General features: G+C 43.1%; 1 protein-coding gene across 3 annotated transcripts in view; it reads right to left on the minus strand.

The window, feature by feature from the left end:
- LOC6505984 (tyrosine-protein phosphatase 99A) overlaps window positions 1-15,430 on the minus strand; it is a 102,070-nt gene that overhangs the window by 36,667 nt on the left and 49,973 nt on the right. For all 3 annotated transcript variants that reach the window (XM_014905382.3, XM_044714321.1, XM_032449442.2), the window contains exon 8: window positions 15,305-15,419. In XM_014905382.3, coding sequence (XP_014760868.1) covers window positions 15,305-15,419 — 115 coding nt within the window. The remainder of the gene's footprint in view (window positions 1-15,304; window positions 15,420-15,430) is intronic.

Raw genomic sequence — 15,430 nt, forward strand, 5'->3', positions numbered from 1 at the left:
TGAGTGTCCCTGTCCCTGTCCCTTTCGATCTGTGACTGATTTATGCGGTCGCTCAACTCGGGATTAGTTTTATTTACACGCCATTGGCTGTCCGGTGCAAATAGCTCTCCATTTGATTGCCTCTGCGTGCAGTTGCGTGTACACCATTTTCGTTTTTCACCTGGCCTGAGCTCTTTATGGAGCAGTTCATTTTAATTAAACCACTGACAAGTCATACGCAAATTATTGGCTGATATATTGACATACCCGGGCATAAATTGCATCACGCATCGACTTACCTGCAAGTGGAAAGGAGAATGCAAATTTTAATTAATTAACGAGCTAAGAGTGTTGGTATTTCAATAAAATTAAATCAAATAAATTAGTTCGCTTTTAATGCGATTGTAAAAAGTGTAACTTAATCAAGTCCGCTATTTATTTTAATTAGTTTTTTAATAAATCCAATATTGGCTCAATAAATGTTAAACATCCGCAATTGTACATTGTACATTGAAAATCAGAATATCTCGAACCAAGACGAATGAGTAATTTATTTTTATGATTGACGTTTAACCCAATTGTGTGGACTATTTTGTAAGTACTTTAATAGCCCTGTGTAAAATGTAATGTAATTTCACATCCAATCATCTGGCAAGTCCTTCTGGGTTTCTTATCCTCTTCGGACGATATTTAATATTTGCCCCGCCACTTTCAACTACACAGCTGCATAGTGCTCTGGATAAATACGGAAAAAGGAAATGGAAAGGCCATGGACCCGAAAGAAAGTCGAATGAGCTGGAAGCCTGTCGACGGCTTAGCGGCAAAATCAATGACACAATAAATATTTGTGCAGCCCTTAACCGTCGAGTGTTTAACAAGACCAAGGCTGTGTGTATATGTAGCTTTATATATTTATAAACTTTGACAGAGAAAACTAGAATAAATAGAAAACTTTCGCCCGTCGATTGAGTCTGGGACATTTCTTTTAAAGACCCCGATAGAAAAGTTTTAGATAACATAAAAAAATTGGCATGCCATTTTGGCAACTGTTGGCCTTTATTTTACTTTCATTATCTACTCGTTCTCTTTGAACTGACTTCTCTGGAAGTAGTTTTTGATGCATTTATTCAGCGAAAAATTTAAAAAATTCAATAGGCATCGACCAATAAATCCATATATTTTTGTAAGCACACTCTAGAGCCTTGAAAAACAGACACTGTTTGAATTTTTCACATTCGAGTGTCTTTCGGAAAGTGGGCTAAAAAGAAAGTAGCCATATGTGTATGTGTGCGACTGTAGCGCGCATGTTTATTGCACTTTGGGGAATTTCATGCCCGAAACACGACCCAACTCAACCAAATTCGAGGCGAGCCAGCCCGGCTTGGGCCGCTTAATGTGGCAGAAAAATGTGTAAATTTACGTCGAAGTGAGCTCAGAAGTTTTGCCGCCTGCCTGGGTTTCTGTCTTATTTTTTTCGTTATCCTCCTTTTTTTTTATCCTGGGTCGAGGTCTAGGGAGTGTGTGAGTCCCCAAGTAAATTGAAAAATGTAGCTTACTGGTCGGAGGCAAAAGTGTGGCAAGTGAAATAAAAATGGCAAATGGCCAGAGAGATATAAGCAATGAGCTACAGGATTACACGAAACTCACTTGTGTGTGGGATGACATGTCGAGGGTTCTAAATTATTTTTTCTCGCAACTTTATCAACAGGAAAATCAAAGTGCATTCAAGGGAGTAGCCCCCGACTTTTGGCTTTTGGCAAAAGCGTAAAACAAGGACGCGGAAGGAAGCCAGAGAGATATTTTAATGGGAGCATAAAATGCATTGCATTGTTGCCAATGCCAGAGAGTTGCAATCAAACCGCTCAGGAGGAATCATAACAAATCATGGCCAAAAAGGCCATGTAATAACTCAGCTGTCGTCTCATTGTATTCTGATTTTTATTGCTCATCACGGACGAATTTCGTTTTGTTTCGGTTCGGTTCAGTTCAGTTTGGTTTGGTTTGGTTTGGCTTTGTATCTCCATTCCAGCGATTTGTTTTTCCGCATTTTCATTTTTATTTTTCCAGGAAATCCACTGCATGGTTATCCATCTACTTCTTTGCTTTGCCAACGGAAATCACAATATCATATGCGAAAAATCAGAGACTGTTGTTTATGTGATTTATGCGCTAGTGCGCCAAAAGGGCGAAAAGTTCTGGTGGAGGTGGTTCTGGTGTTGCAACTTTGCAGTTAAAAGCGTTTCAACATTGTGGTAAATGAAATGCACACCAAATTCAACCAGACACTATGGGGGAGTTAAAAAGAATAACTACACCTGGTTTTCCATGACTTTTCGGTGCACATTACAAGTATTTTCATAAATAAACACACAGTTGCGGGATTGTATATCCGTTAGATACTTCCTGGGGACGTCAAGGAGATTGTTTAAATCCAGTCAGGCAACAATTATATTTTAATTGCATTTTTTTTTTGCTTCTGGACGAACGCAGAAAATTTCTGTCAATCAGAGGCAGGCGGGCAGGAGGTCGGAGACCAGGAGCAAAAGTTTTTCAATTTTGCAGCAACAAATAGCTAACAATTGCTGTTTATACACACAGAGGCCGGCACGGCCTCCCAGCGGCGTTGTCCCGTGAATTCAATCAATATGGAACACAATTGGTCCATTCACACGCCCATTTCTGTTTCCCGTCCTGCACCCTCGGCGTCAAAAAATGAAGAAAAAGAAGCGGCTGAGGGCAGAGTCTGATTCAGCACAGTTTGGCCAACTTTAGCTAACAAAAAATTAATTTAAAAACTTATTTCAATACCAAATTGTGCTCGGGACATTAAATGATAGAGAGAGGGCTGGGGCGTGTAACATTTTAATAAGATTAAAATGAAAATGTTGTAACAGTTTGGCAATGTCCACATCCAACAAAAAGCGAAGACAGAAACGGCAAGAGCCAGTGCTGTTTTTTAGCACACTTTCTATCTTTCTCTGGCTTTCAGTTGTGTATGGGCTCTGCTTTTGATTTTCGTTTAAAAAGTCGTTTAAGGGTCATGAACTCTCGGGCCAAACGACATCAATTCATTTTTCATTTATGGAAATCTATTGAAAAGCACATTTTAATATTTCATCTTGTGTGCATTTGCAGAATTTGTCTGCTGCCATGCAAAGGTTAATCAATTTGTTTGATCCTTTGTTTTGTCCATATATATTTATGATTTTTTGTAACTGCCAGCCAACACAAATATTAGCATTGTGAAATTTGTGGGTAATAACTTATTTACCATACGTTTGAATTGTTTGTATGGCTTTTAATTCAGTCATTTCAAACTGCTGGCATAGACTTTTGTCCACAAATATCGAATTTAAAAGGGAATTAAAATTCTCTTAATTGGCAAACATTTATTTCTATTTTGAGGAAAGGATACAAGTTCAGTAGTTTCGCAAAAACCCTGTCAGAAGTCAAACAAGAAAGTGCAACATTTGTTACACATCCAATAGAGCAGGTCCTCGAAAAAGGCTTCACTTAAAAACCGAAAAGAGATGCGGGATTTTACAGCATGCCACATGCCCCCTAAGTATTACGACACGAAAATGGCATTGCAGCGGGGGCGTGACACATAAAAAGAAAACCAGCAAAGCAGGAGCATGGAAAAAAAGTGGAAAAAAATGCAGCCCGAAAACCAAACAAACACACAAGAAGGAAAAATAGCTGAAAATCATTCAGCGAGCAGAGGGCACAACATAAAAGCTGAGCGCCTGGGTGGGACTTCAGTGCTAATGTTGCTGCCCGTTCCCAATTTTCTTCCCAATTTTCCGAGCTTTTTCCGCCCTCCACCCGGTGCAGCGCGCTGCTGTGTTGCCATTGCACACTTTCACCCACTGTGGTGCTGTGGAGTGTGAAGCACACTTTTGGCATAATACAACAAAATTGATTTGCCGCATGCATCATTATCAGCAACGTTTTTGGTGTTGCACTTGTTGTCGTCATCATCCCGTTGCCGCCATTCTGCCACACTGGCTGGCTCTTACTTACCCTGCACTCGAGGGCCTTGGGATCTTGGGGAACTCTCCCCCAACACTCTTGTGGCCCATTGAATGCAATGGCGCTCATTCATTCAACGTTTTGCAACTCATAAGAAGCAGCAATTGAAGCATCATTAGCTGCAAGTTTTCGAATCCTTCGTCGTCCCACACTGCGTATGAGTAATGTATGCATGCCATTTACATTGATTTGTGGCGGAACGTTCGAATGCTACCAAAGCAGACATCGATATACACATACTGTACAGATATGTATGTAGGGTATCTATATATGTATTCCCCAACTTGGAAACTTTCTTCTAATGCTTCAGTCAAGTGGCTCAAAGTGGGGCATCGATGGGTTTTCAGCTTAACCAAAGCCATCAATTATGGGGAAATTTCGCTGAAATTTGTGCTGCATTTTAGTTCACTTCGGGCAATTGAAAATATATTTTCCCTCGAACTTTAAAACTTTGCTTTCGAAGTTTATGTTTGTGTCGATAATATCTGTATTTCTTATACCCACAGAGGATTGAATATTTTTTCGTGGAATTTTCGAAGGCGGGTCTTGGCATCAACAAAAATAAATTCAATACGCACAAGCAGGGCGGTGGAAAAATAGTGTGGACTCTGAAAAATAAGTAGATGCAAGAATAGAGCACCTAAAAAAATTGCTTTCATGAGAATATTTGTTTTAGATATTTTTTCAGTTTAACAGAACAGTATTTATTTCTTGGAAATGTTCCGAAGCTGTAGTCTTGTGCCCTTCAGATTATTTTCCAGTGCACGCATAAGTGTGTGCGTGTGTGCTTAGTATCTTAGCATACATATGGGTTAGCTTAGCTTGTTGTTTTTTTATCCAGCTATTGTTGGGATCGTTGTTCCATGACGTTATCACGTACGCTAATGCGACAAAAGCGCAACGACGAGCAAAATGTTTTGAAAATTTACTTAGCTCGGCTTCCTGGCGAATGCCCCCCATCTTAACCCCTCCATGCCGGGTTTTTCTGTGGCTTCGACATCCCAGCGTCTTACGCTTTTCTTTGTGCCCGGCTCAAGACTCTCCTGTTTTTTCTCCAGCTACTGTTTTTCCCTATTTTCAGGTTCTTTTTCACCATCCATACATATTTTGCTTTATTTGCATTCCTCGGGCCACATCCGTTGCCGTTTCCGGGCGCTTCTTTAAGCGCTTCTTTTCCGTTGCTCGAGTGGCGGGGCATGTGGCAGAAAACTGAAAATAATATTTGGGGCGCGTGCTTTTTGGTCATGCGGCACACGCGGCGTATACGTAACGCTCAGGTTAAGCGATTGTACCCACATGTGTACAGTTGCTCTCAAAATATTATTACTTCAGGACAATTTTCTTTCTTTTTTTTTTTAATAAAATTTACATATAAGCTTGTGTCTTTCTGTTCAAGTTAATTGCTGGCTTTTATTAGAATTTATGAAATTATAACGATGCATGACCCTAGATGGCGCTGTACTTTTTACACCACCTGTGGATGAGGCCTCGAAAATCCCACAGAACCGCAAATGTACAATGCAGGCAGGGAAACGCCTGTTCTCCGTTCTGGTTTGGTTTGGTCTGGTTTGGTTGGCTCCGGTCGTCGGTTTGATTTTTGGGTTCGATGCTCGGCTCAGGTGCGGTATGCCACTGTGCCACTGTAGCCACTGTGATGTGTTTATACATTTTGTGAAATGACAGAAATTGAATAAAATTTATACGTTTTACGCGACGTGGCACTGGGAACCCGAACCAAAGGACCAAAAGCGAAACAAAAAACCAAAATAAATACACTTTCTGAATATTGGTGGCTGGTACCCTCAACCTCCTGTCACAATTTCGGGCATGAAATATATGCGAAGGTCGTTTGATGTTTCCTCTTTTTAGGAAGCACCCACTTTTTGCTGTATTTTTTGACAGAGAAAGAGTTGACAGTGCAGATTTAATCCTGTCGTACTTTTGCCCAATAAATCAATTGAAATAAGATTTGTTAGGGAATGCTTTAAGTACTAGACTGTCTTGTAAATCGCCATAGAAGTGGCTCGACAAAGGAACCGCATACCATAAATGGTGGAATGAAATTAACGCGAAGCACAGAGTGGAACGAATTCCAGGTTGGCAAGAGCTCAAGTTATGCAAAACGCTGGGCGTGGCCAAGACGGGCTCTTACAATGGCTGCAAATCATGATAACTGGCTAACAGAGAGACGACGGGAAATAGGTGAAGACAATGGCCGGGATTCCTGGACGTTCAAGGTTGTCATTGTGCTGGCTTACTGCACGGCACAAAGCCCTGATTAATTGGCGCTATTTATAATTAAATTGCGTCCTAAGCTGTAATCACTATTCTTGCTTGCTAAGCCCCGTTTTCCTAGCCTCTCCCAAGCCCCTCTGTCTTTTGAAAGTGTCAAAGGATTTCCGTCTTTGACTACATCAAAAGCTGGAATATAATTTTCCCACAAACGAACGTTGTGATTCAATTAATGCCGCTTTGACTTTAACTCGACTGGCTTGCCAAGGAATATAAAGCTGGCCAAGAGAGCGAAAAGTGTTGGCCATGTGCTGCGGCCAGCAGATGCGGAACCTGACATGTTGTGTGCCGAGGATATTGCCAAACAGGATTTCCAGGCTACAAGGCATTCCCAACAAAATGCAACCAGACTAAACAAATGCAAGAAGCTACTGACTCAAGCAGATGAACAGTGGAATATTATATCACATTTGAGGGTTTTTTTGGCAAGAACACATTTAAGAGTACGAAAATGGTTCATGTCCTCAGATATAATGTATAATGGAGCACATATTTGGAAGAAATTTACAATTTTTTGCACGATTTCTAGTCTATTAAAATTTATTTTTCAACCACTGTGCATTGTGTGGGTTGGACATTTCCGCTGTCCGTTGGCGGGGCATGCAATCGGGTCTCTTGTAGTTGTAATACCAGCTACAACACGACCAACAACAACCAGCCAGCCAGCAGTCAGGGCGCATTTCAAATGCAAATGTGTTTGTGGTGTAAATGCAATTTTACAAAATTTTATATAAGCCAACCAGACAGAGAGAACAAATACAGCAGGGAGGAGAGTTTTTGGGACGGGGAATTCTGGGCCTTGGTCCTTTTGCACAATGTGCATAAAATTTCCAGGATTTACATTTTAAAAACGCACAAAAAGCTGCAGCAGCACTAGCAGCAGCCCAACTGTCTGGGAAACGAGTTGCAAGGAGAAAGTGTCCGTGCCACGATGGAAGGAGCCAGGGTAGGGCACCATTTCAGGGCAAATATGTGGCAGGACTGGTGTTAGTTTGCAAATGCGGTTTTAACGCTTTTGCGATGGCAAAACGGCAAAACGGCGACTGCGCGAAGACATTTACCAAGCCAGCCCGAGCCGAGTGCAATTTGGCTAAGTGCGTGGGGAGCGGGCCAAAACTGCAAATGAAAATGCACAAGCATGGGATGTGTGTGGGAGTGTGCTTCAGTGAGTGTGTGGCAATCAGTGCCAGACACACATGGGCTTAGGCCCGACCTGGCCCAAAATGTTTCGCCTTCTTGGTCTCAGCTTCACTTGGCACTTGGCATATGGCTGCATAAATCTACATACGTCCCTTTTATTACGAGCTTTCGGGCATTTAAATAAATTTCATAGCTTTGGCCAGAGCTGATTTACGAAGGCCTAAGTAGAGGGTGGACTCAAGTCCAGGAGGAGGGGCAATCACAGCCCATTTGGCGCTAAATGGGCTCAGTTTTGTATGCGGCGGGAAACTAACCACGTAAAAGTTGCAACCAAAAAACTAATACAAAATGTACTGAACATTATTTAGAACAGAAATTAGCAAATAAAATATATCTTAATTCTCTCGAATCTCTCAAATAACTCTCGAATTTAAAACAAATAATAGTTATTACATTTTTTGTCAAATATTGTTTCTTGTTTCAGACACCTTTTGAGATTGAAGGGAATCTGTTTTCCCCAGTGTCGGATGGAACAGAGACGATGTGCAACATGACAGGCTGAAGTTGAGTGGGCACACCCCCACAAATCCACAACCAGGGACAGATACACGGATACAGATACAGATACGGCTACTGACTGACACACATGGACCGCAGCCAGCTGGGCAGGATAACTGAGTTAGAGCTGCCGAAAGTTGGGAACGGATCTAAACGGACCGAAGGACACAAAGCCCGAGCTGAGGGCAAACAAGAAATGTAAAGAATGCCACTGACAATGTACAAAGTGCAAAACTAATTTTACAGAGTGAACAGAAGCAGCAGCCGGAGCTGGAGCTGGAGGTGGAGCCATGACTGCAACATGTTGTGAGTCCTGTATCCGAAACCCCACACAGAGACAAGTTGCTTGGCCGGAATCCATCATACGCCATGTGGTTCCGAAACTCAACTCCCATTTCTGTCCTCTTCCGCCTTGATTAACCAATCGAACTTGCGGCCGGGTCAGTTAATCATATGAGGTTTCTCAATTAGGCAAAAGAATACTCTGCCAAGTCCCTTAAAAATTGTGCAGCTCTAAGGGAATTATCAGAGCTTACCTTACGTTACGAAAATTTGAAAATGTGCTGTAATCCGATCTGAGGCCGAATGTCATGCAATCTCGGCCCCAGGTTGATTACTTTGTTGCCCATTTGATTTGAGGCTATGTTTTGCAGTTTGCGTTTGTTTTAGGGATTTAAGGCTGTCCGGTAGGCTGGCAGGCACTTAATTGCTTAGATTTGTTTAATTTAAGCCGATTATACACGACCACAATTTGTTAAAAGCTTTCTGTGCGAGTGCCCAGGTGCGATGCTCAGGTGTCAGTCCTATTATACATTAATCGATACGCCATCGAATTGCCGGGGAAAATCGTTTGTATTGGGGGAGTGTCCGAGTGTGGGTGTGGGTGTGCACATGTGATAGCCAAACTATGCGAACCTTAACCTTATCGAACACCCGTCAATGGCCAAAATGGAGCAAAGCAGAATGGAAGGAAGAAAAAAGTTTGGAAAAATGTAATCAAGCACGTAACTTGCACAAATTTTCTGCACTTTTGCCGAAGCCAAAAGCGGCAAAAGTCCCCAGGCCAAAAAGCACCCACCCACACATACAAGTATGAACGGTGACAGACACGCACGCCTGAGTGCTGCCCCACAGATACTCACCCTTGCACCCACATCCTCCTTACACCCACACACCAGGATATACACGCATGCCAGGAGGTGCCATCAAAAAGATTGCCGGCTGCCTGTTTGCTCTTGTTGTTATTGCAATCCTTTTGACTATGGACTTCAGACCAACAAAAAATGTAAAGGCGAACAGGAAAAAAGATTGTTCTCCTCCATCGGATCAAAATACAAAAAGTCAAAAGAAAAGTTAAAGACTTTAAAATCCGCCTCGGGCCAAAGTGATTGAGCGTGTGTCGCACCGAGAGCAGGGAATTTGTCAAAAACTTCCATGGGATGAATGTTTGGAAAGGAAAAGCGGCGACAGGTGATAGCACTGAGAGAAAAGTCATTGTTTCTTTTATTCAAGGGTCGCCTAAGGGGTGTTTCAATATACTACTCGCAGCACTCCTAGATAACTACAAAACCCCATAGTTTATGCCAAAATTGTTTCTTTCAATTTAGACTTGGGTTTTTCTTTGAATGTTCATTTCGAATAGATCCGAGACTCGTTGGGGCTCGCCTCTAATAGACTGGCACATAGTCTCATGTCCCGCAAAAGGCGAACAAAATCAAATGAAATTGATCCCCCAGTCAAAGTGGAATGAAAGGAAAGAAATCAAAGGCAAAGGTACAGCCCTACCCCTGCCTTTGCCAAAAAATAAAAGTGCAGACATGATATGAAATTATTTGTCAACGGCGAATACGATTTTCAACAACTTTCCGAACATTTCATTTCGTTTTCATTTTGGCAGGCGACTTGTCTGGCTTCGAGAGCCCCAAAAGTCGGAGTCGCAGTGGGGAAAAGTGTCTTTTGGCTTTCATTTTGCATAAAAGGTTGCCTCTTGCCGCATGCCACAGGCCAGAGGACTCGGCAGCCAGAACAGATCGCTGAGGAATGAGGGACCTGCAATGACAACCATCGCAGGGCGCAGAAACTTTCTGATTTCTGATTGCTTGCAAATGTTTTATTAGCCTGATTTTCCGAAAGGGAAACTCGCCCACACGGGCTCCTCCATCCTTCAGAGAGACAGTCGACGAAGGTTATATGTGCATATTATTGGAAATGAAGATGTAGAGCACAAGATAAGCAGACGGCACAAAGGTAGAATGGATTTTTAAGATGGAAAGCAATTCCCATAAGATGTTCAGGAGGTCCTTGCCCTCATTCTGATGTGCCCGGCCATAAAGTAATTGCAAATGCGGCAAGGAAGAACCAAATTTAAACTTATTTCTCGACGATCTATTTAATATTAATTTAATCAATGAATAGTAAAGTTTCTGGCTGTGACTCAGCTGGCTCGTTACTAGCTTTCGTGGCTTATCCTGGGAGTGGGAGGCGGATCTGACCCGGCGACCAGGAGCGTCTTCCTCGTCTCCATGATGGTGCTCATTAATTTCGTCTATTTAGGAAAAAGTTTTCGCTGCCTGCGTTGCTGTTGCTTGGAACTTTTTTAAGTGGTTTGCGGTTTATCATTTTTGGTTTGCCGGGAATGAAAATGCAGCTGGCCTTAGTGCGCTTCTGCCTGCCACTTGCCGCCGCCTTCTTTCCCCCCTCTGCCGCAAACAAAACTGTGCGCAAACAGGAAATAACGGTAACGCTGCTTCATTTCCGCTTTTATTAAAACATACTTTTCACGTTGTACCTTATCCGCTGCAGGTCCTTCGTCCTTCGAGTCTCGGCCCGCACCCTGACCCGCCCCTTGGCCCGCCTCTGCCTTTGATACTCCAGACTGTCTTAACGCTTTTTGCTGCGGGCATCTTGCTACCCTTTCCCATCGAAAAGGCCATCAGCCCGAAAGGGTTGATTCGCAAATTTGCATTCTGCCATTTTGGGGGATTTTGTGCATTTTTTTGGTGAATCAATATCAGAGAGATATAATAATAGATTTTTCTTTAACGTAGATACTTTTTTAAGCTAAAATCCACTTTCATTTTATAGACTCTAAATTTAAAAAATTAATTTACTCTAAGTTTCTTCTGAGAATCCCGCTTTTAATTATATCTAAGCCTTGAAGTGTATTACATATTCATTATGGCCGTGCAGAGCTCACTCTCTGGTGTTTTATCTACTCTAGTTGTTGTCGCTGGCGTTGTTTTTGTTGCAGTTGCATTACCGCCCCGCCCCGTCCCGCCCCGTTGCATCTTGTCACTTCCGCTAGCCGCCCGCAGTTTTCTACGAAGGAAACTTGCGCCCAGAGTTTCGGGATCTAGTCCGCTATCTCTACGCTACTTTTTTCCATTTGTTGCGGCTTGCGCTTTAAAAGCAGTCAACGGATGCACTGAACCATCTTTTCGAGGTGGTTTTCCATTTTCCGTGATGGGGTGGAAGCTGTGGGGTGGGTGGATGGATGGAGGCCACGCCAGGTAACCTCCTCGATGAGCCCGAACCGCAGCTAGTTGAAAGTAGCCAAAGGTAATTAATTTTGTAGTCGAAAACTAAGGGCGCTCTGCAAACTTAGTCGCCGGTGGATTTTGGATTCTGGTTAGACTACCACAAGCTTTTGACAGTCCGCGTGCCGTGCAAATGGATTTTCCATTTTCCATTCTCAATTTTTCCATTTACCTTAGTTTCCACTCAGAATGAGTGGCAACATTTCCTCAAATGCAATGCTGATTTTTTCTTCATTTTCTCCCAGGTGGATCTGTGCGTGTGTCTATTAATTTCCTTGGATGCACAAGTTGCACAGCACAACCAGTGCTGAAAACCATGGAGCCACGCCCATTTTGGGCGTTGACTAACGACTGGTGATAAATTGCTGAAGGCTAAAGATATACCAGATGGACTTACACTGCCGGAAAAAGTGAATTCCGGCTCCAACTTGTTTTAAAAAAGGGGTTTATGACCCAAAGCTTTAAGGTAAGAGCAAATATTTACCATTATCCTTTAAAAACTGACATATTTTTGATTAAAAAAGCAATATTTTTTCAAGTGCTTGGAGCTTAACAAGCGTGCCTAATGGAGCGCTTATTTTGGTTGCCTTGATTTTGCATTTTGGCCGTCAGAGAGAAATGGCTCAAAGCCATCTCAGAAGCTGCTGGTTGTTGGCATTATAAATTTGAATTTAAAGAGCAGCCGGCAGCTGCCCTCGGGCATCAGACAAATTATATTGCAGCCTGCCAGGACATCGCTACTCGGCTCCTGTTACCGTCTGCCACTCGTGTATTCTCTCACAACCGGTTCACTTCATCCGATTTGAACCGGCTAACCTGCCTGCATGGCTCAAGGTGCAAAGGCCATGTCAGAGAAACCAAGGCTCGAGGTAACAGGACGCGTTAAAGTCAAAAGTTGTCTAACAACGCCAGAAAAGACTATCGGGTGTTGGCCATGTACAGTGTACACAAACAAAATGGAAACGAAGTTATCAAGAAAGAGGGCACAGAGCCATTACCATTGTCCTGGTCTGTCTTGCTGTCTGTCAAGCGACAAGTGTTTGGGGCTGGGCCGAGAACGCCTCTTGAGCTGTCTGCACTGCAGATACAAAGTCTCAAAAAAAAGAAACCAACCTCGAGAGCAACAAAAGGAAATATCAACTTGGCCACAAGCCCGCCCCCCAGACCGGGCCAACTGAAATCCTAGTGCGTGCCGGCCAGCAAGGAAAACAAGACTATTTGGGGGAATGGAGGTCCCCCCAAGTAAGCTCGTGCCAATGTCAAAAGTTAAAACGCAATAACAAAGGCAGACAAACGGAAAGAAAGTGGAAAATATCTAATCAAAGACGGCCTGTCGAGCGGCTCAAGTCGAAGAGCAAAGCTCGTGAAGCCCTAGAATTGTTTTGCAATCGCCCTGAACTTGAGTCGAGCTCCAACCGACGACATTATCCGTTTGTCCTCCGCCCATGTGCCCCAGCCCCAGGATTCCTTTTGACCTGCTCCAGCTAAGCTCTGCTGCATGGCTTCATAATTTTCACCGCATGTGGTCGCATTGCAGGCAACAGTTCGCCGCAGCACGAGCTTCTATGGATTTTGTGAACTTGAGTTGAAAATTAAATTTCTTTTTACACACAAGAAAATGAAGTGATACAAAGAGGCACATGTTTTAATTATTAAATTCTAAAGGATGTTCGTAATAAAAATTTTAAGGAAAGGTATCTTCATCAGGTTTTTTGTCTTAAAATTTTTCCCAAAACTTCCGTTTTGGTTTTGTGAGCCATAATATTGACGGCGGCTTTGCGGCGAATATTCGAGGGTAATTAATCAACTGCCACGCGCATCAGGCCCACCCACGCCCACACATCGGCCAAATTCTATTAGGCGCAGCTGAGCAGATGAGTCTTGGCCTTGGTTAAAGTTGCTGCCTAAGCCGGCGAAAATCCTCAGAAAGCTTTGCCCGTCTGCACCTGCCAGGTTGCCTTGGCACATCCAAAACATAAATGGAAAAGCAACGTGGAAAATTCGGAAATTACAGAGTTATGCCAGCTGTCGCAAAAATCCAGAGTTAGATTCTCTCGCTACTCCTGTCCCATTCCATCACTTCCATCTCTTCTCTCTTTCTTCTTCCGAAAGCAGCTTACCCACACCCCAGGGGGCAGCATGTAAAAAAAAAAAATATGAGATACAAATCCATACGGGACTGCCACCATATTTTCGTTTTTATCGAATCTGATTTTATTTGGTTTCCGGCACTCTCAGACTCCGCTCAACGGCACTCGGCCCACGTCGCTCGGATTCAATCCCACGCTGGCAAAGGATTTTCCGCAGAATTTTATGCTAATTATGCCGCTAAGCTTTGGCAACTTTCAAAAGAGTTTCGGGGTCTTAGAGCGCTTAAAAAAGTTGGAGCGCAGTGGAGCAATGTTTGCCGAAGACGCGCTTATGCAAACAGATTTGCGCTGACTGCAGGAAATTAAATCCCCCCATCCTGTCCACGGAGCTAGCTCTCACACGGCGGCGGCGGCGGCGGAGTTTTTTATCCGCCCGATTTATTTATGACCAACTGCTTATAATTTACGTTCCGAGAAGTCAGACGGCCGGCGTCTATGGCATCAACACTTCCGCAAACGGCGGCGGCGGCAGAGTCTGGTGATATCAAGTGAAACGATGCCAGCGGAAATCCACGTGCCGGTGCAGGAATCGAAGGAATTGGAAGGGACTAGCCATAACAAAGCCGAATAAAGGAGGATAAAGGAGCCATTATCGAAGTCCATAGCGACGCCTGGATACCCGCTAACGGACAGTAAACGATGCTTATCGGAGGACATCTGCTATGAAATTTTCATCAACTAGGATGCAAAATTTAAAAATTCTTTTATAAAATCATTAAAATTATACCATTTCCCTGGAGTTTCCATTTTTTTCCTTGTACCTCCATCAAACGCAATACAATAAACTCCTTTGAAATAAAATAGGAATATACCCGAACACAAAGGATAAGCAACGGGCATGGAAGAGTAGAAAATACCGAAACAGAAAAGGACATGCCTGGCCAATTTTTGTTGCTGACTGAGCAGCATATGGCAAAAGTTTAAGTAAGCAATATTTATTTTGTATTTTCGTATTTGTTTGTGAGAGTATCCTTACATTTTGATACAGTTCGCAACACCGAAGCAAAGGCTGCGGTCTGCAGCGGATTTCGAAAGCCAAGCAGGCGGAAGGGGTGAAAAATATGAAAAATTGCAACATATTTTCCTTAGCCTCTGGTCTGAGTTAAACTTTTATTTGTTTGCTTCATTGCATGGTCGAGGCATTTTGTGGTTGAGCGAATCTCAAAGTTGCCTTGCTTTGCCTTCCCATCCCAATAAAAATTGGAAGCGGGAATGGCGAAGGAAGCTGGCAAAAACTAAAACTGCACACAAAGGCAAAATTTGTTTCTGACACTGCCCGGGATCTGCATCTTCAATTGGATTTGTACAATATGGCATAGAATACGTATAAAGGATGTGTATAAGTTTCTGGCGGTATCGGAGTTTTAGCTGACTGGCTGGTCACTTGTCTGGCATGTCAATAAGCCGTAATATTTGGAATTTTGCGGTACGGAGATATGTGAAAAATAGTCGGTCGAGAAACTTATTGACTTGTGGTCATCCTTTGGATGCCAATCGAAGCTATCTGAGCGATGCACTATGTGGCATGCATCATTGATAATGTGAGTATGTGAGGAATTTTGCATATTCATCGTCACTCTACACTCTGCACTCTGCACTTGGCACTTGAACACTCACCTCCTTCGTCGGTCATCACCAGGATGGTTGTCTCCGGGCCCAGACCCTCAGGGTTGAACACCTGCACGGTCACCTTGTACTGAGTGTAGGTCTGCAGATTCTGTATCTCATGGCTCTGCAATCAAG

This window comes from Drosophila ananassae, chromosome 2L, assembly GCF_017639315.1.
Source record: "Drosophila ananassae strain 14024-0371.13 chromosome 2L, ASM1763931v2, whole genome shotgun sequence".
Lineage (NCBI taxonomy): Eukaryota > Metazoa > Arthropoda > Insecta > Diptera > Drosophilidae > Drosophila > Drosophila ananassae.